This window comes from Rhyacophila brunnea, unplaced genomic scaffold (genome assembly GCF_057557595.1).
Source record: "Rhyacophila brunnea isolate RB1 unplaced genomic scaffold, BYU_Rbru_1.0 scaffold_13, whole genome shotgun sequence".
NCBI classification, from domain to species: domain Eukaryota; kingdom Metazoa; phylum Arthropoda; class Insecta; order Trichoptera; family Rhyacophilidae; genus Rhyacophila; species Rhyacophila brunnea.
The window spans coordinates 17,274,145-17,301,669 of record NW_028232785.1 but is presented as its reverse complement, the minus strand read 5'-3'; the positions used below and the strand labels follow the sequence as shown (position 1 = coordinate 17,301,669).

At 35.2% G+C, this 27,525-nt stretch overlaps 2 protein-coding genes across 2 annotated transcripts; both read left to right on the top strand.

Annotated features, from left to right (window-relative positions):
• The first annotated feature begins 11,529 nt into the window (after positions 1-11,529).
• LOC147076709 (uncharacterized) lies at positions 11,530-13,416 on the top strand. Its single transcript, XM_085941330.1, has one exon. The coding sequence runs from the start codon at positions 11,560-11,562 to the stop codon at positions 13,276-13,278; it is 1,719 nt and encodes a 572-aa protein (XP_085797456.1). The 5' UTR covers positions 11,530-11,559; the 3' UTR covers positions 13,279-13,416.
• Positions 13,417-22,010: 8,594 nt separating this feature from the next.
• On the top strand, positions 22,011-25,065 carry LOC147076708 (uncharacterized). Its single transcript, XM_085941597.1, has 4 exons — positions 22,011-22,258; positions 22,346-22,432; positions 24,612-24,698; positions 24,967-25,065. Exons 1-4 carry the CDS (start codon positions 22,058-22,060, stop codon positions 25,063-25,065), a joined length of 474 nt encoding a protein of 157 aa, XP_085797723.1. The 5' UTR covers positions 22,011-22,057.
• Positions 25,066-27,525: the final 2,460 nt, after the last annotated feature.

Below are 27,525 nucleotides of genomic sequence, written 5' to 3'. Positions count from 1 at the left end.
GTTTAAAAAAATAAGACCTTAATTACCCTTCATGGATATTTTGTCTAAAAAAACAAGACGTTAATTACCCCACGTTTAATTTTTTGCAAATGCAGAAAATTATTGGTCATTCAACGCGTACTATATTTTTTGCCGAAATACTATAATTTTTTGCCGAAATACTATAATTTTGAAGGCATGTACTATAATTCCACTTTCAAAATATGACAACACTGTAGTATTTTGTCTATGAGTACCTACATATTATATTAGTCTATGGGTCGCATTGTGCCACCGCACCGCCATCTTGTCAGTCGGCAATGATCGCGTCCGTTAAGCCCATATTCCATTGGCAGATTGCGTCTGGCCCGATCGTCTGCCACGACTGTCAAACTCTATTCTCTATGGTTTTCAAGGATCGTGAGCGATCGGGTCGAAAGTGGAAAATTTTCTATTATCCGTCGTGCGATCCTTTCATTATCAAGCGAAGATTGCCGAAAGCGTACGAAAATAGCCGAATATGCGCCTGAGTCATGCAAACGGTCGTTCATTTCATTCTACTGGACACTGGTCGATTTCAACTGAACAACTACAAAATGGCGAAAACTTAAAAAATATATATGGAGTATCACCGAGGACACAGTCCTCGTCGAATAAATACACGCCAAAGATATAGTGTGGAACGTAAAAAAACCCGCCATATTCAATGGCGATCACGCTGTTCTTCAGTTAGCCAACTTTTGACCCAGTGTTTTCGTTTACGGCGAGTCCTGACCGCCTGAGCCAGTTGAAATATAGCCATACTTGCTACAATAAATTAGTCTTTGGATTATTCGATTTCGATATTCGAATTACTCAATTGGGTTGGAGATTCAAGCTCGCCCAGTTATTCATGATGTAAATTAACAATAAGTATACAAACTTTCTATAAATGTCAAACGGCCGCATAAATTTTAACAGATCTGATGCTCGCTAGGTTTGACAGCTGACAGCTCAGTTTTGTTGACGTAAAATTGCGCGGGAATGCGTTCAGTGTAGCCACCAATCTAAAAAATATCTAGTTTTCACTCAACCTATATTTTTAATAATAGCAACACTAGTATTATTTTAACCAATCAAATCATGGACCAACGAGATTGAATCGTTGCGTGTAATTGCAAATAGCTAGCGACGACGATTGGCGTTGACGTTGGATCGGGTTGGGTCTGTGCGTCTGCCAATGGAATATGGCCTTTATGTTAATTTATTTCGTCCGATTTTCCTGCAATAATATTGCTTAAATATTGAAAATGGACACTAAAATTGAACCGGTAGATTTTGATTCCGATACAGATGAATTCATCACTGGAACCTCGTCAAGTGATTGTTCGTACAGCTCGGACGATGATTTTTCTTCGGAAGTTTCCGTCAAGCAGGAACGTGTTGATTTCACTAATTTTGATGCTGTTTTTTTACATCCATCCATCCATACATCGGTATAATATATTGTGACATTCATTAGTTAACAACTTATGGCCTTTATACCTTTTCATTTATATAGGTATTAAAGATATTGTTTTGTTTTCAGTTTGCCGTCAAAGCTGAAAACGAAACATCGGAAGTCAAAAACTACATTGACAACTGCCTTGGGCCAAGTCCACAAACTGATTCACATGTAAGTTTATATCGCCAACTACATGTCATATTATTTGAATTCAATCAAGTAAGTACTTATTATTTTAATAGTAGAGTTCTTCAGTCCTCTATGAAAATTATGCACCTAACATTGAAGTTCCACGGCAGGTTTTTAAAAATTTACGCCTGTGCCCTTATAAAGTTCGAGTGAAATTGGTTTTGCTTATTTTCTGTTTATAGCCAGCAGCAAATTTTTTTTGAAAACAGCCGACATACTCATGCATATGTATGGTTAGTAGGGTGCCTCCGAATTCCTCGGCTAGCTCTGAGGGGTGTGAAGTGGAGGTTCATCATTGAGGAGTCGCATGCCAAGGTCTCGTGGAAGGTGGTGACCACATAAGTCTTCGAAATAAAACTCGCAGAAAAGTCAAACGGGTCCATATATTGTTCACAGTCACAGAAATTCACAAATGTTGATTTAATTATAGGCAGTAAAGTTTATATATAGTTCGCAAAAAGTTAATTAGTAAATTATTACACAATTCCACATCAAATGTCAAAGTACAAAAGTTCACAATCGAAAATAATTAATATCGAAATTCAGAATTATGTCACACGTATGCACGGGCTCGCCACGAATGAGCTTTAGAACCGATGATCCAGAGAAAATAAAAGCTTGAAAAATTTCGGGGCCTCCGTTGAAGAACCGCTGTACGGAAACTAAACTTCACGTTCCAAAATGTTTAAGTACCGAGTAGGTATTTTATTTTAAAAATTTCACGAAGTCCGGTTTAGGTATTTATAATTATTTTTCGTAAGAAAACTATAAGTCCAACTTTAGGTATTGATTCCAATAAAGGAAGTGAGTGGTGGGTGATCCACACAGCCCGTTGAAACTTGCAAAGATATGAGATTCATATGAAGAATTTGGTGCACAATCTGTCGTGGATTTAGCGCTAGAACCGAAATTAAACTGAATATTGAATCTAAGATCCAGTGGTTTTTATCTGATTCTGGCAATTTCATCCCCTGAGATCGACGTTTCGAGCAGTGAAAATTTACATAACGGTTTCATTATAAAATTCGAGCTTTATTGACCGTTACGCAAAATCACTTTCCCGAAACCCTTTTAAAGTGTTTGTACACGGTGGCTACGAGCTATGGGTACGCATAGGCCGTCATAGCAACTCGCTGTGACCCCTTATGCAGTACCTGTCCATACTACAATTGCAGATTCTAAAAAGTATTGTTTTCTAGTATTTACATTAACCAAGCGAAAACTTCACGTACGGAGGTGTATAAGGTATCAAAATTTTTGTCTTCAAAAACTCTAACATATGAGTTAACCACACGTGACGTAAGTTTCGTCATGCGAAGCGAATCACAAGTCCGTACCTACAAGAGGGCCGCCCGTGCGCACCGTACACAGTAGCAATGAGAATTAAATTTATTAAATTATTAGACATCCTAAGCTAAGTACATGTATATTTATTATGCCTAATTGTCTTATAATTAATGTGTGAAAATTAATCCTCGTCCTCAGCCATATATGGTTGGATGTGTCGCAACCCTTTCTAGTTACGTAATCAAACGAATAACTCAGCCCACCGCGATCCAAAGATGGTTACGCTATAAATTTCAGTTCGATCGGATGCGTGGAACTCGAGCTATCGTCTATGATTTGATTGTATGGAAATCTCGCGGATTCAACAGCTTGTACGTGAGGGATGAGGCTATACGTGTGAGGGAAACGGTGGCCGCAATACCGATCTAGAAACGCCGTTCACGGAACAGCCGCGCTTCGGATCGCGAGAAAATTCGCGGGTCGATAGACGCGGATGCCGCCTCCCACTTGTCTCCCACATGTATGAAAATTTAATATTAAACTGATGAAACGAAAATCGGGAAAAACTTGTTTCCTTGTTAAGAGTTTAGATTCTATGTTGATGTTTTGTATGGGGCTTGGACTCAGATAGATTTTAGGCTGATTTAATCGGTACAATAATTAATCGACATCTAGATTTATCCTATGGTTTAAATTATGCTTATGTTATATTATAATTATCATTACTAGCTGAGCCAGCTGGCTCTCGCCAGTCTGTCTCGCTAGGTCTTGCAGACAGCTTTTCGCCATGATGACATGGTGTTGGATTTTAATATAATTTTAAAGTATGTATAGATGGCGTCATAGTTTTCCCTTCGGGATGGATTTTCATTCACGTCAGACAGTTTGACATTTCGCTGATTTGTCAGTTTTACGATTTGCATGTCGTCACTGCCAATACAAATTTGGAGTCATATGCGTAGTCGATTCTGGTGTCTGGCCTTCACAATATCGTCTGACACTACTACAGGCTGCTAGGCCTAGCAGAACAGCTGGCAATCGCCGATTGCTACCAATGACATTTTAATTTTAATACAATATAATATGTGTAGGTATGTGCATTTAAATATGATAAATAATTATATATCTCATTCATTCGAATATACAGCAATATTATGTGATTATCATAAAAAGCGATCCAATATATCCAAATATTAATCTCTTTTGGGTCCCATTTAATTTAGATTAATTAAAAAGGTTAGCAGCATAAAAAACAAATTTAAACATTGTTTTGTTTCATTGTCTATAAAAAAAAATGCTTGCAGCCATAGAATAATATTTAAAAAATTAAAATTAACCAAAGAGATTGAAATTATACTTTGAAATTAACCTTAACCAATATAGTTTCCCGGTGCGGGACATTCATATCGAGACAATTGTTGATAAATAATAAAGCAATACCTACATATTATATCTGAGAGGAATAGACCAATTCTGATAAGAATAGAAATTTATAAAACCTAAAAATGTGGCATCAGCTTAAAGAGGCTTTCATCCAGCAGTGGATTGATACAGATTGATGACGATAATGACGATATAAATAGGTAGGCATATAAAATCACAAATTTAAAAAAAAATATGGCAGTTTATACTAACTAAGAAGAGTAGAATTAGGTTGGGATAACCTTCATCCAGCAGTGGATTGATCTTGGTTGATGATGATAATGACGATATTATGAATGGGTTAATATAATATCAGTAATTTTGATAAATATAGCAATTCATTTGACCGACAGAAATACAAACAACTTAGAGAGGCCTTCATCCACCAGTGGATTGATTCAGGCTCATGATGATAATGGTAATATAAATAGATATACTATAATATCACCGATTTTGATACATACAGCAATTCAAATGACACAAATGAGTAGAATCAGGCTAGGGAGGCCTTTATCCAGCAGTGGATTGGTTCAGGTCGATGATGATAGGGACGATAGAAATAGGTATAATATCACAAATTCGTTAAACCTATAGTAGTAGAATCAGGTTGCGGAACCCTTCATACAGCAGTGGATTGATCGTGGTTGATGATGATGGCGATATGAATATGTAGATTAATATAATATCACCGATTTTGATACATACAGCAATTCATATGACAGAAAGGAGTATAATCAGGCTATGGGAGGCCTTTATCCAGCAGTGGATTGGTTCAGGTCGATGATGATAAGGATGATAGAAATAGGTATAATATCAACAATCAACGTAGAAAGGCCTTCATACAGCAGTGGATTTATTGAGGCTCGTGATAATAATGGCATTATAAATATAGATAGGTAGATAGTATAATATCACTGATTTTGATAAATATAATAATTCATGTGTAAGTAAGGAGTAGAATAAGGCTGAGGAGGCCTTCATCCGGCAGTGGATAAGTCCAGATTGATGATGATAAGGATGATAAAAATAGATAGTGTTACCAAATATCATAATGCCCAAATCCCCCATCAACAATCCTCCAATCGACAGAGTTGAGAATATAATGATAATATTATTGTAACTGTAAATGAGTCAAGGCTAAACGATGGTCGATGATGCACAGCGAAACAAACAAAAAGAAAGTTACCGTTATCTGTTTCTAGGCAAACGAAGGATCGAGGGTAGGTACGGCCAGTCGGCTACCTACCCTTGTTGAGCCCTTACGTCGCCTCCAAATACGATTAGCCACCTTTTTCGCGCCAAAGCACGCGCTTACAAAAATGTTGTCAATAATTGATTGTTATTTGCCAAGCGAAATATACTTAATGTCCCTGAATCGGTGTTTTTAATTAGTGGAAAAGTGTAAATCAACACCTTCCGTAAATCCATACCTATCAATAGATATTATACAATATCACAAATTTTGTTAACTATGACAATTCGTATTAATTTCTTTCATTGTTTGCAATGGCAACTTAATATGACTATATTGTAATCTATGGAAATTAGTAGCCTAATTATTCAATAAAAAAAGCCGTGAACATCCACAAAGAAGTATTAAAGAAAAATCAAATTTGGAAAACAATTACGTTATCTATGGAATAATTGCATATCATCATACCATAATATAATCAATAAAATTCTCTATGATTATTAATTAATAGAAAACTCATTTTACAATAAAAATGTCTTGATTGAAATTGATTATTTAATATGCTAATAGAAATGTCACATTTTTTTCGATTATTTCTGCAAATTCTAAATTTGAATTCTGACACGTCAAATGAACTTTATATCACAAAAGAAACCAATTGAAAATCAATCATCTATTATTTTAGTTTGACAGATAAGTGGCAGTGAAGTGGTTTTGGATTATATTTTCATAGCAATTAGTGAGGAAATATACATTTAATTCTAGTTAAAACTCAATAGTACGCCAATGTGCTGCTTACAGATTTGAATAGTTTTGTGGAATATTACTTTAGATTTCGGTTATATAGAAAGTATTAAGCGACAATATAATCAATTTGAGGTAGACGGACGGCAAGATGCGAAAATGTATGGTGACAAATATAAAACGCTATTTAAAAACGATATTATCTGTGATTGTGTCGAGTTTTATCAGATTGTGCCGGATTCAAATGGAAGTAGATTCGGGACTCCAAAAATTGAAGTGAATTCCTTTAATAAACAACAAAATGGTATTTAAATAAAAAATTTAGTGCGTTTTCCAAAATCTCTTAGGATAATAATATATAGGAGATGATTCTATAGATTAATGCCTGTCTACATTCTACACACTGCTAATATCTAATCATTGCAATTACATGGTTCATCATTTTATATTACATTCGTTATCATTATTATATTATCGAAGTCCAACACATGATTATTCTATTCCATTTATTTATTTGACATCAAAATACCTATCACTATTGTAGAAATACCTATTATTAACAACTTATTTATTCGAATTTAATTACTACGTTATATGTTTATTTGTTTTACTAGAATCTACGTTAATTTTAATTATTATTACTTCGTCGTTATATATACTCTTACCATTACTCTTTCTGGTCCTTATGACCGACTTACATCATCCACAGTTCACCTTGAAGCGTTGGGGGCTTGTCAAAGCAAACTGCGGGTCTTCTACATACATTTATACATTGCTCTGCTTTGTCGAGTATCACCGGTGGCACATTGACTACTAGGATCAAACCGGGCAGTAGGGTGGCACTACTCCTTATGGGAGCGCCCCCACAGGGGTCTGCGAATTAGGTGCACGACATTAGGTCAAGTTTTCAATCATGGTTTCGGGTTCAGGTTCGCGAATTCTCATACCCCGTTGGATACGGCTATCAGCCAATTCTGGAAGAAAGCAATCATTATAAAAACTTATCAAACGCGGTAGAACACGTGTCGTGAACCAATGTCGGCATATACAATTAAATCACAGTATTCCTTCTTCGCAATGTACAACTATCCCTGTATTTGAAACCAGTAATTATATGATTCTTTTAAGTGAAGTACGGAGTTCACAATAGTTAAACATAATATATTGTTTTGTAATGCCGCCTCTAAAATTGGTTTGGAACCGATGGACGGAAGACATTTAACCTCAATCAATCCATTTTCCCCAATCAAACCGTCGGGGCTTGCTCCTAAAAATGGGAATTCCGTTCTTACAATAAGACCACAAGGCATAACAGTGACTTTGTTTTTTGCTTCATATAAGACAATAGCAGTGCGTTTATTCTTCCTACCATACATGATATCCTTTGTCACAATATCACTTGGAAAAAGCATATTTTTAACAGTATTATGCCGTGGTGTCGTATTTCTCATTTTGAAAATATTCCCAAACTTAGATACTGTCAACCGTTTATGCCTGAAATCAATCCACAAATAATTTTCACTTTGCCCTACTGTCGCCAAATGCAATTGCTTACAATGCTGTATCGCAAGACACCCCAGCCTGTAAAGATTCCATAATTTCCTTCATTTTCTCCTGCAATTCCAACTATGGAATATCTGAATCGGCAGCATGCGGGCCATATACACAGTCAGCTTGGTTACCTACAGGGACAGTTGGTTTTTTATACCTGGAAGTGAAATCTAAACGTCTCGCCTTAAGACGATTTTGACGTTTTAGCCGACTAATAGTACCTAACACTTTTAATTATTTGACTAGGAGACATACCGGTTATATTGTTATGCATACCTAAAATATGTGCTGACCCCAGCGAATGAGCTAGTCCAGCACCATAACATTTACCCGTATAACTACTGCCTCTGGAGAATTAATCAACTCTTTTTCCACCTGTCAATTTGCTCACCAATGACATATAATTTTCTGCCGAGTTTGTGGTAACATTCGTTACCAGTCTATCAGTTTTTTGAATTATTCCGTCTAGTTGGAGGCGTATACCTTTCATCATCAAAGATTTTTCCAAATACATCAGGGTGTGTATTCTTGCAGTAATCTGCACGGCACTCAGAGTGTTCGCCAAATACATGATAGGGTCCATTTTTCAAATCCAACTTTAACTGAGTGATATTGCCTTCGCATCGTTTTATAGCGCATCGTGCAGCACTTTTGAGACGTCCTTTGAGATCTCCTTCCGCAATAAGCTTCGGCTTTTCGTGTCGTGTTTCACGTTATTAACTATCGTATAAAGTTTGCTAGTGTAGCATTTGACCATGTGATTCGCGCATTCCATTTTTTAAATTTTATACCCAAACGGTGCTCTCTCACGCACTCTTGCAAATACACTTTTACAAATTTTACCCATACTTGATGTTGTCAAAAATATAATTTAGTCCCTCAACTATAATGGTTTGCTCCATGCCTGTCGATGGTCCAGAAAAAGATATATTACACTCATATTTCTTAGCTGGTTTTTTTTCATCGGCTGCCATGGTACAAATGTGGCAATATATTTTGTTCTTAACACCTAGATAAAGTAGTTTTCCTGTTCGTTTTTCGATGATGCATGCCAATCCGGATTTGGCAGAAAAACTATGGCCATAACTCCTTCTTGACCAACCTCCGTCAACAATGACCGTTATGTAGGGGTGTTTTTCAACAATTTCATAATTTTCTATCGCCAACTGTCTCTCAATCTCTATATACTTCGACATTTGATCACACAAATGAGTTTTCCATGAGTGGCCAAGTTTTTTGCCTTCAGAATGTTCCCGAAGACATGAATGGAATTCCCACAATACCGCATAATTCCTGTGCCTGACTGTAACCAATCCCGATATTTAAAGATTCCCAAACAAATGATGTATTAATCGTAGACGTTTGGGATTCAGTTAATATTGACGCTGTTTTCTCACAACACCTGCATTCAAAATGCAATGTTGACTTAATACCGTCTATTGTTTCTCTTTTTAGGACCATTTTTCCTCCAGTGCATTTTAACGGATGACTAAAGACTTGTGCCATCTGTTTAAACAGGTATCCAATGTCGACGATGCGTCTGCCAGAAGGCATATAGCTCTGGATGTCTTCTTCAACACAATTGTACTCAACGACTAAAGGTGGTAGATTGTCCGAATCATCTGTGATGGTTATATACAAATCATTATATATTACCCGAACAGGTTCGATAACCGATGGTTTAGGTCCGGTCGTTTTCGAATACGTTTTCAATGTTTTCAAGTCTCACACAATAATTGTGCTCATCTGTCAATACTGGAAGATTGTCTGGGTCATCCGTGATGGATACATCACTATTTATCACCGAAATTGGTTCACAAGCAACGGCTGTGTTGCATGATACTAACTTCCGTTTCCTAAATTATTCATCACAACTTTCCATCAATTTTTTGGTAGTTTTGTATTTTTTCTAGTGTATTACTTATATTTTTTAACACTTACTCATGGAACATCCATAATTAATAAAATATAGGTACTAGATCAATATGTAACAAACATTTATATTCACTTATCACACACTTCTGGTATTCACTATTCGATTTAAACTACACTGAATATGTAATGTAATTTAAACACTCACAATATAATTTATCACAACAATATCACCTAATTTGCACTGAGTAACATATATTATATAAAAATGCATAAAACAAGAATAATAACGCCAACTGTCAGTAACTACAACATAACATAATAAAATTATTTCGGTTGAAGAAAATCATACAATGTGTGATGTCTTCACCAAAAATCAATCTATAATCACACGAACTACTTAGTAACAAAAATGTTACTGATGAGTAAATTAATTCCAGTTTTAAAACAATAATAAAAATGATTCTCAAAGATTATATAAAAACGAATGCCGTAGGCGTGTGTGATTACAGATGAGTGTTGAGTGCAAAGAGATTGGAGGAGTCCAATCTCTTTGGTTGAGTGAGAGTCAAAATGCGAGATTTGTTTATTTTTATTATAAATAATGGTAAAAAACAGTTGTAATTTAAGCAAATACTAATTGTAAATAATTTTCAGTTTCAAATTTTGAATATAAGCAGGTTCCTACGTATATTAAGTAAATATTATAATTTTAATTATTAAGTTTTTTTTTTCATATGGCAATTTCGCCTCGAAGTTTTATCCATAAACTGATTTTTACCAAATGAAGACAGAAAAATGTTATTTTGTCTTGTCTATGGCTGAGTTTCATTTTCAACGTCATATTGTGGTATGTGTGTGTATTTTGTATGTAGGTATTGTTTCGAAATAGTTCCATGACGGCAGAACCGGACAGCTGAGCATCGGCTGAGTATTGTCAATTTGGACAATTATTATTGTTTCGATTTCAATCGATTCGTTAATATACAAAAATACAAGATTAAATTTAAATAACTCCCGTAAAAATTAATAAATAATATTTTTAATAGAAACTCTAAGCGTTTTTCGTCATTCATTGCGTCTTAACCGAGATTTTTCGATTTTATTTACATGCTTTCTAACCTCTAAATCGATGTTTTTTAAATTTGAAAAAAAAAAGATTTTATAAAGGATATAAGAAATTCCAGGATCCGTTTAGTATCTATATATATCCTATAGTAGATTTTTATCGTCATTTTGATAATAAAACTTACGTCATTCATTCTTGCCACCCGATATAAATGTACCAAATTTGACACGTATTTTTGGAATACAGAACTCCACAATACTTTTTAATTTTAATTTTATTTTTCTTATTACTTTTGAATATATATTTACCGATTATTAAACTTTTCTAGCTATTTTTTGATAAAAACTTTACCTAGAGACATCACCTTAATTGGGTTATTTTATTGCCATATTTAATTGAAACTTTCAAAAAAATAAAAAAACAGTTCAATAATTCACTAAGGATCTCACTCTTTACACATGTTCCGTGTCTGGCAACTCATTTTCATTTGGCACACGCCTTCTTATGTGTCGCTGGATTTTCCTGTAAGGTATACCTTGATTTATAACATATCTAGATCGTATTACGTCTATACATATATATAATATAGATCTTATGTCCTTGTAGATTTCTACCCAGCGATGTGTCACTGATTGTCCCAATACAGATGGCAGCCGACAACGCACAATTGATGGAAACCAAGATGGCATGATAGAGTATTCAGAAATAACAATAGATGAACAAAATATTAAAGAGGAAATTTCCGCAGCCAATTCTCCGAAGGTTGCTGCAATGGTGTTGAAAAGAGTAATGCATTTTCCGCGAAATTTCTTATGCAGTATCTGTAATGCAGTCTTAGAATCCTCTACTATTTTAAAAATACATAAAACTATTCACAATGATATTAGTGTAAATAGTGAAACGCATGGCCGTTCACCCGCAACTGATGATAACCAAGATAAGGTGATAGAGTATTCAGAAATAACGATCGATGAACAAAATATTAATGAAGAAATCTCCGCAGCTAATACTCCGAAGGTTGCTGCAATGGTGTTGAGAAGAGTAATGCTTTTTCCGCGAAATTTCATATGCAATATCTGTAATGCAGTCTTAGAATCCTCTAGTATTTTAAAGAGACATAAAACTATTCACAATGATATTCATGTAAATAGTGAAACGCATGGCCCTTCCCATTTGCATAGTGCTAAAATATATAAAAGAACGGACACCAGTGAAAGACTATTTAAGTGCGATATATGCACTTATACATGCAAACTGTCTCATCATTTGAAAATACACAACATGTCGCATACTGGTGAAAAACCATATAAATGCAATGTGTGTTCGTATACATGCAAAGATTCACAGAACCTTAAAACACACAAAATGACACATACTGGTGAAAAACCATATAAATGCAAAGTGTGTGCTTATACATGCATACAGGCACAGCACCTTAAATCACACAAAATGACACATACAAGTGAAAAACCATATAAATGCAATGTGTGTTCGTATACATGTAAACATTCACAGAACCTTAAAACACACAAAATGACACATACAGGTGAAAAACCATATAAATGCAATGTGTGTTCTTATACATGCAAACGATCACACCACCTGAAAACACACAAAATGACACATACTCGTGAAAAACCATATAAATGCAAACTGTGTGCTTATACATGCATACAGGCACAGAACCTTAAAACACACAAAATGACACATACTGGTGAAAAACCATATAAATGCGATATATGTCCGTATACATGCCTACATTCACATAGTCTAAAATTACATAAGTTGACACATACTGATGAAAAACCATATAAATGCAATGTGTGTTCTTATACATGCAAACATTCACAGTACCTTAAAACACACAAAATGACACATACTGGTGAAAAACCATATAAATGCAATTTGTGTTCGTATACATGTAAAAGTTCACAGAACCTTAAAACACACAAAATGACACATACTGGTGAAAAACCATATAAATGCAATTTGTGTTCGTATACATGTAAACATTCACAGAACCTTAAAACACACAAAATGACACATACTGGTGAAAAACCATATAAATGCAATGTGTGTTCGTATACATGTAAACATTCACAGAACCTTAAAACACACAAAATGACACATACTGGTGAAAAACCATATAAATGCAAAGTGTGTGCTTATACATGCATACAGGCACAGAACCTTAAAACACACAAAATGACACATACTGGTGAAAAACCATATAAATGCGATATATGTCCGTATACATGCCTACATTCACATAGTCTAAAATTACATAAGTTGACACATACTGATGAAAAACCATATAAATGCAATGTGTGTTCTTATACATGCAAACATTCACAGTACCTTAAAACACACAAAACGACACATACTGGTGAAAAACCATATAAATGCAATTTGTGTTCGTATACATGTAAACATTCACAGAACCTTAAAACACACGAAATGACACATACTGGTGAAAAACCATATAAATAAATGTGTGTTCTTATACATGCAAACGTTCACACCACCTAAAAACACACAAAATGACACATACTGGTGAAAAACCATATTAATTCAAAAGTGTGTGCTTATACATGCATACAGGCACAGAACCTTAAAACACACAAAATGACACATACTGGTAAAAAACCATATAAATGCAATGTGTGGTCGTATACATGTTAACATTCACAGAACCTTAAAACACACAAAATGACACATACTGGTGAAAAACCATATAAATGCAATGTGTGGTCGTATACATGTTAACATTCACAGAACCTTAAAACACACAAAATGACACATACTGGTGAAAAACCATATAAATGCAATGTGTGTTCGTATACATGTAAACATTCACAGAGCCTGAAAACACACAAAATGACACATACTGGTGAAAACCCATATAAATGCAATGTGTGTTCCTTTACATGCAAACGATTACACGACCTTAAAACACACAAAATAACACATAATGGTGAAAAACCATATAAATGCAATGTGTGTTCTTATACATGCAAACGATCAAACGACCTGAAATCACACAAAATGTGGCATACTGGCGAAAACCCATTAAAATGCAATGTATGTTCTTACAAATGTGCTCTAGCAGATAACTTGAAAAGACACAAAATGACACATTAAGACGAAAGCCATATAAATGCGATATTTGTACTTATACATGCATACATTTACGAACCCGATTCAATCTCACAAAATGTTACATATGACAGACGCTTCTTGTAAATAAAACTCAAATCAGCAAAATCGCCCATTTTCTTCATGTTATCGCAATGTACAAACCATATATCCTGAAAATGAGATAATAATTCGCTTGAATAGTAACTTTAAAAGTGTTCATCCAACTTATTCTACCACTACTCACGCATGCTTGTACAACATAGACCTGTAATGTACGAATGTTAACTTGGCATAGAAAAGTGCATGTTAGGCATAATTTCACCAATTACATTCTAATTTGCTGGCCAAAATCTCCTTCCAAATTGAACATTTTAAAATTAAAATCTTCCAAAATATGACTTACTATTTGTGAACATATTTTAATATCTAAATTAATCAATAGTCTTTCAGAATGCTTAGAATTATTACTGTCAAGCATTATATTTAACCTACACAGATTCAAATCTTTTCTCTTTTACACATTCAAACATATAAAGGCAATTCAGGTAATTATTCTCCAGTGGTTCCACTCTTCAGAACTATGAATTACACAGTGATGGAAAATTGTTTTGTTTTTCTGCCTCTTTTACTAAATTAAATTGCTCCAAAATCTACTAGCCATTGTAACTGGGCGACTATTTTTTACTGTTTTTTTTTTTTGACAAACTGTCTATAGGTATTTATATATTAGTATATTATATTTTTTTTTGAATATTTTACTCCTTATTCTCTTATAAGTATAAGAAGGATACCTCTGTGATTTCTCTTTTAATCATTTGTAATAGCTCTCTCTAATGTAAATTTCAAAGCTATTTTTATTGTTTGATTTAATTATGTTTTCAAGAAATGAAAACGACAAAACCTGTAGAATTTCATATTAATTATATTTTCATTTCTTGTAAAATCGAATTCTACCAAGTAAATGTTAACTCAATTAATTATGCTTTTGTTCGCCTGTTGTTGGGACCATCACTAAATATTCTTGTATTTTAATCCGAATATTAGGATACTCTTTTGTGATTGATCTTGTTGATGATATAAATGAAATAAATATATAAATACTGTGACATTTACATAAAAGAAATCATTAGATAATGATGTAAACAAGAGTACGTAATGTGATAGAGGTCGCCAAGTAAATGAAAATAGTTCACTGGACATGTCGCTCGGCGAGTGGACAATTTAATATATCATATAGCAGTTTCCATAGGGCACTTAATGACCATAAAGACGCTATAAAACCCGCTGGATTGACAAAGCTCATAAAGTTCGGTACACTTGGTACCTACAAAGAAAAATGGAATAAGCATGGGGAAGCTTTCGTCCACCAGTGGATCGACCTCAGTTGAAAATATCGAGTGAATCCTTTAATAGCACATGATCCTTATAACAATAGAAAATAGTAAATTCATTTTTGATTATATCGCAGTAAACTGCAATGCACAGTGTGCATTAGATTGATGTATGTACCTATAGTCCTTTTCAGTGAATGTAATAATTGTAGTGTGATATTTCTAATTTCAACCATAGATAGATTAGCGTATTCCATTAATAGGTTAAGCATGTAATTTTACAGATTCAGTAGTTATTTTAAAAATGTGTTTGCTTCATTGAAATTTATATAAAAACCTTATTCCTTCTCTTCAGTTGTATAATATATTCTTTGTTTTACTTGTACATACTTTTCCACGTAATGCCACCATCATACATATGCGACGTCGAGAGTCGTAAAACAACGCATTATTATGGCCGTGATTGTTTCAGACATTAGTTATTAAAAAATCAAATATCCCGCCATTTTCAATTAGTAATAATAATTATCACTTGTAGAAAATTACTCAGGTGCGTTTGATAGGGTTAAACAAACGCCGTTTACTATATAATGTTGCGGAGGGGAGGTGATGTTATTTAATGTAAAACCCGCTTTTATGTATCATAATTAGTTAGGATACCGTCTGTTATAATTTCAGTTTATGTATAGGTAATATAATATGTAAAAAATTAAATACACGTAACACTTAAAAATGTGCATAAATAAAATAACTTGTGGTTACTCGTGGGAACTTATGATTTTTTTTTAATCACACTTCTCCCTTGAAACGAAATCACGAGTGCGTTTCTTGCAACAATTTGATAGAAACCAGATGTATATGATTATAGCGGCCTTCGTAGTGCATTGCTTAATGCGCTAAACTTACATCCGGGGTTTCCGGGTTCGTCCACGGTGACGTCAAAATATATTTTTCATTTATGTGATTTTCTCATAATATCTTGATTGTCCCAGACTCGTTTATTTTACTAATTAAACTACTCTTTCACTACACTACTGTTATAAAGTCAAGACAATGCACGGTTCCTCTCGGTCGGTAATCTCTATGAAATAAGCCGAATGACATCGTTTAGTGTAAGAATGCCTATAATAAAATAAAAATATTTTTTTAAATATGTACCTTGTGAATTACTTAATTCAAATTTATTCATTTTAAATAGGTACTATGGTCAACATTACTTATTATAAATTTAAGACATGACCAAAATGCAGATTAAAAACAAAGAAATATTATTAAAACAGTTAACACAGAAATAGTTGCAGTAGGTACATAATATAAAAACAGAAATATTAAAATTATAGAGTAGATACATGGAAGAACACCGAATGATAGGTACTCACCTACTATGTATAATTTTTGTAATAATAATGTAGCTCGGAATATGGGGAAAAAGACTTTGACTCTGATTTAAAATAGAAATTCTTGAATAATTCGCGGTGAGCGTTTTTGCTCGATATACATAGATACCTACCTAAATACAAAAGGCATTGGAATTTTTCAAATTCTCCTTTTTTGGTGAGAATTGGTTTCCGAAATACTGTATTTTATTACGTTTTTTTTTGGCTCGTATTCTTATTTTTCCGGTAGTTTTTTGTCCGGTACAAATCTAGCAATCAATTTTTAATAACTTCCCGACTAGCTAGACATTTGAAACTTTTAGAATATATAAGAACACGATGCCAATGAATTTTTCAAATAATTTTAGCCATCTTTAAATAGATTTGAATTCATTTTCAGATAATTCTGTTATGTATGAAAAGTTATTTCGACACCATTAAATAAACGTCTCTGTTCTGGCAGAAAACACTAACTGGAGAATACTAGTTTCGAGTAATTTGACTTTGAAGTTTTTAAATGTTTAAAATGGTTTACCATGTGAGTTTATTGAGTAATCGTAAAAAAGATGACTAAAATAAAGACTGTTTATTTCAAGAAGGTTAAAGTACAAAATAGAGTAAACTTTTCTTTTATTATGTTTATTTTCTTATCTGATAAAACAAATTAGTGTTTAGACATATTAATAGAGGGAATTTCAGAGTAACTATCATTGGTAGATAATTAGCATCGTTAGAGTCACCGTCATCAGTATGAATCAATACACTGCTGGGTGAAGCCCTCTACAAGCTGATTCCACTTCTCGGTCCTGTGCGTTGCGTTGCCACGTACTTCCGCAGTACTTAACCATTTCATCGATCCAGCGGCCTCTAGGTCGATTTTGCGGACGTTTTGTACCTCTTGGGTACCACTGGATGACTACAATTGTCCATCGGTTGTTCCTTTTTCGAGCTATCTATCCAGCCATTGTGATGTTTAGATCCATTTGTGATGTTTAGAGAACACTATTACATCGCAAGCCCTTGTCTATTTTCTTATACAATCATTCCGCCTTTTGTCATTTCGCGTTATGTCCAGCATGCACCTCCCTATACCACGCTGTGCTACTATAAGTTTCTGGGTCTCTGTTTTACTTAGGGTCCATGTTTTACACGCACTTGTGATTACGGGAAGCACACAGTGGTTTAACATTTTGCGCTTAAGAGGGGACTGATAGGTGGATACTCAAATACTATTATAATATCTTTATGATTTCAAAAAAATAATACGATGGTATATAATCCATATCAATTATTTGAAAACATTACATTTTTTGCATGTATATTATAATATAGTGAAAAGGTCAGATAATTGTTTATTTTTCAAGATAACATCAACATGTGCATATTATACTTATCTAAATGACGAATGACATTCATTCATAGGTTTGTTTACTATATACACCGAGAAATATCCATTTATAAAATCGGAAACGATTTTTATGAAAGAGTTTTGGAATATAATACAACCAAAACTGGAAAAAATTCTATCATAGGTGTTTACTTCCTGAATTGGTTGATCCCAGAAAAAACAGGTCCATGCCACTACATGAACCACAGTGTATATTATGCCATGTCTACACTGGCAACAAGTTGCTGGCAACCTCATTAAATTTTACCATAATTATCATAATTGCTTAAGAATTTTTACGATAATTATCGTAAAATCTAAGGACGTTGCCAGTGTGGACCCGTTATTAGATGCGCAAAACTAAAATAATATATAGGTACTTATTATAAATTAAATTGTAATTAACTTTAAATATTAATTACGTCAGCCCTGACGGTATAAATATGAAATATGAGTCGATCGAGTGGCCGAAAAGTTTATTGACATAAACAACTTTCACGCGACCTCATTATAATAAATAGTAGACCAGATATTATGGACCACATGTAAAGAAATCATATTTTCAATTCTCAAAGCCAATTCTGTCGAACATCCCCTTAAGGCACGGGTCATTTTTGAAGACATTGACAGTCAAAAGTTTTTTAGCCCAGCTTCACTTTGCGAACAATTTCATCAAATAAATATACATTCACCTACAGACACCTTGTTGTTCCAGGAAATATAAATTGAGTTACTACATATGGCTCTTGCAGACGAATCACAAAATAAATTGCATCTCTCATAATTATTACGAAAAAGTGTTTCAGCAATGGCTTAATAGAAAATTAACCATGTGCATCTAGTCAAGTTAAGTGGTTATTCGTGAAAGGCATGACCACTTCCACGACTGGAAACACGATTTTCATGTTTTCCTATTGCCTCGATTACGTCTGTCAGATAAATTTTATCGCCAACAAACTTCTTGGCGACTTTATATAAGAGGTATTAATTAAACATGCATCTATGTAAATCAATAAAATAAATCATTATAAGATCACACAATTTTTTCTTATCATTTCTCTTCAAGTTATTTAATAATATAACATTTTCACACATTAGAGCATTTAGATACATTGGATAATGTCATATTGCGATAATATTGATAACTAAATTTAAAATGTATAAAACAAAATTTGTATATTATTTGTACTTACTTACATTGTGAAATACTTTAATACTGAATGATCGTTTTGACAATCATTCTACTGCAAACGTGTGAACAGTCTAACGATAAGATATTATAAATACATACTAATACAAATTGAAAAAGGCAGTTAGGTATGTACAGCCAAGTAATACTATTCAGTAAGTATAGACTTTTAGGGTTGGGTCTAGTTACAAAACATAAACTATGAAATGATGATGGCAACTCACGCGTGTACAGTAATTCTATGACTATTACAATAAGCAATTTCATAATGAAGAACATATTATTATAATGGAGCACAATTATATCTGGACATATTTTAGTTCAATAGATTTCTAAAATAAAACAACTCAAAATTAATATTTACAAAATCAAAAATAATGCTAGGTTGTAGAAAGATAAGAATAGATTGTAGAAAGAGTTATTAATGAAAACATTAATGTACCTACACCATAATAATTATTTAACACAAACTCAACTTAAAAGGGTTTTTCTAGCCATGCTAGGACGGGCCCTTTTCCGCTTTTGTCCGGGTGGCAAACATTTTGCTTCCAGTGGCACTTTCTCTTTCCCTAAACGAACAAATATAACTAAGCAATGCTTACATACATTCTGCTTGGAAAATTTGGGGCATGAACCTATAATATATACTGTTTTTTGTAGAATTCTACAAAATCCTGGCTGAAAAATTCTACTCCACTAGACGGGATATAAAATTTCGATGCAGCACCCCCTTTGTCTTCCAGTATATTGACGTCCGACCTGGCCTACTGATAGGCATCAGTCCAAATTTTAGTTGTGTAGTCTACCGATGTAGCAAACAATTTACAATTTATATTCGTAGGATTTCGTGGCGTGGACCAGTTCATAACTAAAGACTTATCTAATAACTCCAAAAATTGACCAACAGGAAGACGCTCACGGAAGGTATACTCCCGTTTTATAACTGCATTTGTTGACTCCAATGCATTATTAGTACTAGGGAAACATGGCCTAGCCCCTTCATACCAATAACGGTGTCCTTCGAACCACACTGATTGAAAATATTCAAGAAAACTCTTAACACTGTCATACCTTTTAGAACTCCACTTGCGTACGAAAAGTCTTGCAGCAACATCAATCACGTCATCGTCACTGCATAAATGCAACACTTCAATGTCACTCTTGACCTCTACTTTATAAATGATAGTTCGTAGCCTATCATCAATGTTTTTAATAACATGGAAGTAACACATCAACCGTCGTTCCGGTGGGCCAAAAACATTTTTGAAGCCATTTGTAAAGGCATCACTGGCATCGGACAACAAAACTTTTGGCTTCCATGTTGTTTCAAAAATGAGAAATAAAAATTCTTTTGTTCGAAATATGAATGTGAAGCCCGCTTCACATTCATTACTACAAACAGCAATGGTAAATGGGTGGAATGCTCGGTTGCAATCTGACGTTCCTATAATCAGTACGTGCATGATAACCCTGCCAAAAAAGTTTGTAAGTTGCGTCATCTTGCACACCCTCACTGTCTTGAGAATCATCTAGCACACCCTCACTGTCTAGTGCAAGTCGGAGTAACCGTTTGATTGATAAGACAATTTTGAGGTCTTGTTTTGTATGATCAACCTCATCCACCTCAATATTGGCATTTGCCACAAATGGCGTGTCATCGTCATCTGGAATATCTTTTTTACTGGCACACCATTCAACTAATTCCGCTAAAGATATAGTTGGCGGGCCAAACTTTTCCTTTCGGAGTGATGTCAGAAAGGACTTCAATTTTGGCTCTTCTAGATTACGGGCACGGAATGCACTTAAAATAGCATTCGGTTTTCTAACACCGGCATCAAATAATTGCCGTACAATGTTTTTTGTTGACGCTGCAAGACCTCGAGGACCGTCCGCGTGGCTGTCATGCTCATTTATTATTTTATACACTTTCCGCATGAAATAGTAGCTGGATTCTAGCACGGCATTGTTCTTTTCTTTATAAACCAGCTGTGCAGCGATAGCATTCCTTATCCCCTTCGGACGTTTTGTAGCATGCGTACTTGCTCCACGTGTTCAAAGAGGCCACGTGGGCTCGAGCCAATGCTGCTGTGTCAAATTCTTGACATTTCATCCACTCACGTTTGATAGCTGGCTTTCTTCCATTCAAAATTTGCGGCACTTCAATATCATCGGAATCACTGTCTGATTTACATGCATCCACATATTGCAAAGAAGTCATCGTAGGTGCACTTGAACACGAAAGTCGAAAAAGTTATAATAATAATTTGGGTATTTAGGCGATGTATTCACGATGTAGTCACGAATGAGGTTGTAACACGAATAATGGCGGAATAATCTAATCTTAATCATAGCGAATAATAAACAAAATAATGTCAGTACAATACGCCGTGAAGTTGGTGACATTTCGAATTTCAGTATTCTTGCCAGTATATGGTATTGCCACTACAATTATTCCTTTGACATTTGTGAATTTCTACCTTTTCTTTGTCCGATCTATTATTTATCGGTGAAAACAATTTTACCAATGTGTGCAGTTGTCAAAATTTTGTTAACTTATATTTACAATGAGTGATGTATGATTTTTGTTTTGTGAAACAAACTATTTTGTGTGATTTCATTTATTAATTGTGAAATCATTTATTATGTGTGAAAACTACTTTCTAAATGTTAGAGTTATTTTTTTTAGTGAATTTAGTTTATTGCGTTGTGCGATTAATTCCCACGCATTTTAAATCCGCTAGCTCAGCCAATTTCAACGTCTGTCGAAGTAAGCTTAATTGTCTATGAGGAATTATTATATTAGTCTATGGGTCGTATTGTGTCATGTGTCATTGCTTAAATCTTGAACATGGACACTAAAATTGATCCGGTAGATTTTGATTCTGATTCAGTGGAATCAGAGGACTACACCACTGGAAGTGATTGGTCGTACAGCTCGGAGTCGTACAGCTCGGATGAAGATTTTTCTTCGGAATTTTCCGTCAAGCAGGAACGTGTCGATTTCACTAGCTTTGACGCTGTTTTTTTACATCCATCCATCCATACATCGGTATAATATATTATGACATGCGGTAGTTAAAAACAAAATCACTGCAATCTTTTCATTTATATATTAAAGATATTGTTGTGTTTTCAGTTTGCCGTCAAAGCTGAAAACGAAACATCGGAAGTCAAAAACTACATTGACAACTGCTTTGGGCCAAGTCCACAAACTGATTCACATGTAAGTTTATATCGCCAACTACATGTCATATTATTTGAATTCAATCAGGTAAGTACTTATTATTTTAATAGTAGAGATCTTCAGTCCTCTATGAAAATTATGCCCCTAACATTGAAGTTCCACGGAATTGACGCATATAATTTTAAATCGTCTGCAAATAGTAAAAACTGGATTCCATTGATAAAATTGACAATGTCATTAATATAAGAAACATAATTCTGTCATGATTTGATCCTTGGGGAACACCTGAATAAGTTTGAAAGACGTTAGATCTACACCTTTCATACTCCACATATTGACAGCGATACGAAAAGTAAGATTTGAAAAAGTTAATAAAATTTATTGATCCACCTACTGCACTTAATTTGTTAATGAGAATATCATGATCTACCCGATCAAAAGCCTTTGACATATCTGTATAAATTACGTCCACTTGACAATTTACGTTCAGCGAATGAGATATGTACTCAGTATAGATACGTCATAAGGTTTGTAATTGTTGACTGAGATGATCGTAATCCAAGCTGAGCGTCAGTCAGTTGACCGTCTACATGTTTATAAATATACCCATGCAAAATAGACTCAAATAATTAAGCTTGTGCAGGTAGAACAGCCACCGGTCGAAAATTTATTATTTCAGAGAGCGAGCCTTTTTTGTGCACCGGACGAATTCGGGTTAGGCTCCAGCAATCTGGGAAGACAGAAGTACTGAAGACCAATATCTAGTACTGGCCAGGAAGATGAAATACTATCCGGGTGAGGTGTGGGCAATATCGAAGGAGTTTTAGAATAGACAGACATAAAACATTGAGCGAAACCGTTAGCAATGGACTGGGAGCCACTCAAAACATTCCCTTCCAGAGACATAGATGATAATTATGCAGAAGAGTCGCGCGTACTTCTGACGTAATTCTAAAATGATTTAAGCCTCGCACAAACCAAGGCGAATATTCGAAGTGAATTCGCAACGCCCTCGCTATCGCTGTCGCTACCGCTTGGATTTGATGCGAATTTAAGAGTTCCAGTAGTTGGATTCCAGCAGGGCATTCTTCTTTTCGGTATAAGCCGGCTGTGCAGCGATAGCATTCCTTATAACCTTCGGACGTTTTGTAGCATGCGTACTTGCTCCACGTGTTCAAAGAGGCCAAGTGGGCTCGAGCCAATGTAGCTGTGTCAAATTCTTGACATTTCATCCACTCACGTTTGATAGCTGGCTTTCTTCCATTCAAAATTTGCGGCACTTCAATATCATCGGAATCACTGTCTGATTTACATGCATCCACATATTGCAAAGAAGTCATCGTAGGTGCACTTGAACACGAAAGTCGAAAAAGTTATAACTAATAATAATTTGGGTATTTAGGCGATGTATTCACGATGTAGTCACGAATGAGGTTGTAACACGAATAATCTAATCATAATCATAGCGAATAATAAACAAAATAATGTCCGTACAATGCGCCGTGAAGTTGGTGACATTTCGAATTTCAGTATTCTTGCCAGTATATGGTATTGCCACTACAATTATTCCTTTGACATTTGTGAATTTCTACCTTTTCTTTGTGCGATCCATTATTTATCGTTAAAAACAATTTTACCAATGTGTGCAGTTGTCAAAATCTTGTTAACTTATATTTACAATGAGTGATGTATGATTTTTGTTTTGTGAAACAAACTATTTTGTGTGATTTCATTTATTACGTGTGAAAACTACTTTCCAAATGCTAGAGTAACTTTTTTTTGTGAATTTTGTTTATTGCATTGTGCGATTAATTCATACCCATTTTAAATCCGCTAGCTCAGCCAATTTCAACGTCTGTCGTAGTAAGCGTAATTGTCTATGAGGACTTATTATATTCGTCTATGGGTCGTCATTTGTCATGTGTCATTGCTTAAATTTTGAATATGGACACTAAAATTGATCCGGTAGATTTTGATTCCGATTCAGGAGATTCAGACGAATACACCACTGGAAGTGATTGGTCGTACGATGATGATTTTTCTTCGGAATTTTCCGTCAAGCAGGAACGTGTCGATTTCACTAGCTTTGACGCTGTTTTTTTACATCCATCCATCCATACATCGGTATAATATATTATGACATGCGGTAGGTAGTTAAAAACAAAATCACTGCAATCTTTTCATTTATATAGGTATAAAAGATATTGTTGTGTTTCAGTTTGCCGTCAAAGCTGAAAACGAAACATCGGAAGTCAAAAACTACATTGACAACAGCTTTGGGCCAAGTCCACAAACTGATTCACATGTAAGTTTATATCGCCAACTACCTACATGTCATATTATATGAATTCAATCAGGTAAGTACTTATTATTTTACTAGTAGAGATCTTCAGTCCTCTATGAAATTTATGCCCCTAACATTGAAGTACCACGGCAGGTTTTTAAAAATTTACGCCTGTGCTCTTATAAAGTTCGAGTGAAATTGGTTTTGCTTATTTTCTGTTTATAGCCAGCAGCAAATTTTTTTTGAAAACAGCCGACATAGGTACTCATGCATTTGTATGGTTACTGAGGTGCCTCCGAATTCCTCGGCTAGCTCTGAGGGTTGGAAGTGGAGGTTCATCATTGAGGAGTCGCAGGGCAAGGTCTCGTGGAAGGTGGTGACCACATAAGTCTTCGAAATAAAACTCGCAGAAAAGTAAAACGGGTCCATATATTGTTCACAGTCAAAGAAATGCACAAATGTTGATTTAATTATAGGCAGTGAAGTTTATATATCATCATCAGCCGGGGTCAATCCACTGCTGGATGAAGGCCTCCCCAAGCTTTCTCCAACTCTCTCGGTCCTGTGTTGTTCGCTGCCACGTATTTCCGCCGAACTTTACCAGTTCGTCAATCCAGCGGCTTTTAGGGCGACCCTGTGGCCGTTTCGTACCCCTTGGGTATCACTGGATTACGGCATTTGGCCAGCGGCCGTCCTTTCGGCGAGCAATGTGCCCCGCCCATCTCCATTTCAGCTGTTTGGCAACGTCTATTACATCGCGTACACTTGTCTGCTTCCTAACCCATTCGTTCCTCTTACGGTCCTTTCGCGTGATGCCCAACATGCACCTCTCTATGCCTCGCTGTGTGACTCTTAGCCTTTGGACATCTCTCGTGTTGAGGGTCCACGTCTCGCAGCCATACGTGAGCACGGGTAGCACACATTGGTTGAACACCCTACGCTTAAGACATAATGGTAGGTCACTCTTGAAGATACTATTCAGACGTCCGAAAGCACTCCATCCCAGCTTTGTTTGTTCTTCGAGCAATTTCATCGTGCATGCTTCCGTCTATGGACACCTGCTGTTCGAGATAGACGTAGCTGCTGACTTGCTCGAGTTGGGTGCCAGAAATACAGATAATCGCAGGGTCCGAAAAACAGTTCCTCATCACTTTTGTCTTTGAGACATTTATCTTTAGACCGACCGTTTGACTGACATCCGCGAGTTCTTGCATTCTACCTTGGAGGTCTTTCGGGTCTTGTGAGAGCTCTCACAAAGTTTATATATAGTTCGCAAAAAGTTAATTAGTAAATTATTACACAATTCCACATCAAATGTCAAAGTACAAAAGTTCACAATCGAAAATAATTAATATCGAAATTCAGAATTATTTCAAACGTATGCACAGCTTTAGAACCGATGATCGATAGAAAATAAAAGCTTGAAAAATTTCGGGGCCTCCGTTGAAGAACCGCTGTACGAAAACTAAACTTCACGTTCAAAAATGTTTAAGTACCGAGTAGGTATTTTATCTCAAAATTTATATCCAAAATTTCAAAAGTCCAACTTTAGGTATTGATTCAAAGAAGGAAATGGGTGGTGGGTGATCCACACAGCCCGTTGAAACTTGCAAAGATATGAGAGTTATATGAAGAATTCCGTGCGCAATCCGTCGTGGATTTAGCGCTAGAACCAAAATTAAACTGAATATTGAATCTAAGATCCAGGTGTTTTTATCTGATTCTGGCAATTTAATCCCCTGAGATCGACGTTTCGAGCAGTGAAAATGTGACTTGACGTAAGTCTTGTCATAGCCGAGCGGCGCAAGTCACAAGTCCGTACCTACAAGAGGGCCGCCCGTGCGCACTGTACTCAGTAGCAATGAGAATTAAATTTATTAAATTACTAGACCTCCTAAGCTAAGTACATGTGTATTTATTATGCCTAATTATCTTATAATTAATGTGTGAAAATTAATCCTAGTCCTGAGCCATATATGGTTGGATGTGTCGCAATCTTTTCTAGTTACGCGGTCAAACGAATAACTCAGCCCACCGCGATCCAGAGACGGTTACGTCATTACAAATTTCAGTTCGATCGGATGCGTGGAACTCGAGCTATCGTCTATGATTTGATTGTATGGAAATCTCGTGGATTCAACAGCTTGTACGTGAGGGATGGGGCTATACGTGTGAGGTAGACGGTGGCCGCAATACCGATCTGGAAACGCCGTTCACGGAACAGCCGCGCTTCGGATCGCGAGAAAATCCGCGGGTCGATAGACGCGGATGCCGCCTCCCACATGTATGAAAATTTAATATGGAAACTGATGAAACGAAAATCGGGAAAAACTGGTTTCCTTGTAAAGAGTTTAGATTCTATGTTTATGTTTTGTATGGGGCTTGGACTCAGATAGATTTTAGGCTGATTTAATCGGTATAATAATTAATCGACATCTAGATTTATCCTATGGTTTAAATTATGCTAATGTTCTTTACAATTATCATTATAATTCTATAGATTAATGCCTGTCTATATTCTATACACTGATAATACCTAATCATTGCAATTACATGGTACATCATTTCATATTACATTCGTTATCATTATTACATCATTATTATATTATCGAAGTCCAACACATGATTATTCTATTCCTATTATTAATATACCTATCGTTTATTATTAACAACTTATTTATTCGAATTGAATTATTACGTTATATGTTTATTTGTCATACTAGAACCTACTTTGTCGTTATATATACTCTTACCATTACTCTTTCTGGTGCTTATGACCGACTTACATCATCTACAGTTCACCTTGAGGCGTTGGGGGCTTGTCAAAGCAAACTGCGGGTCTTCTACA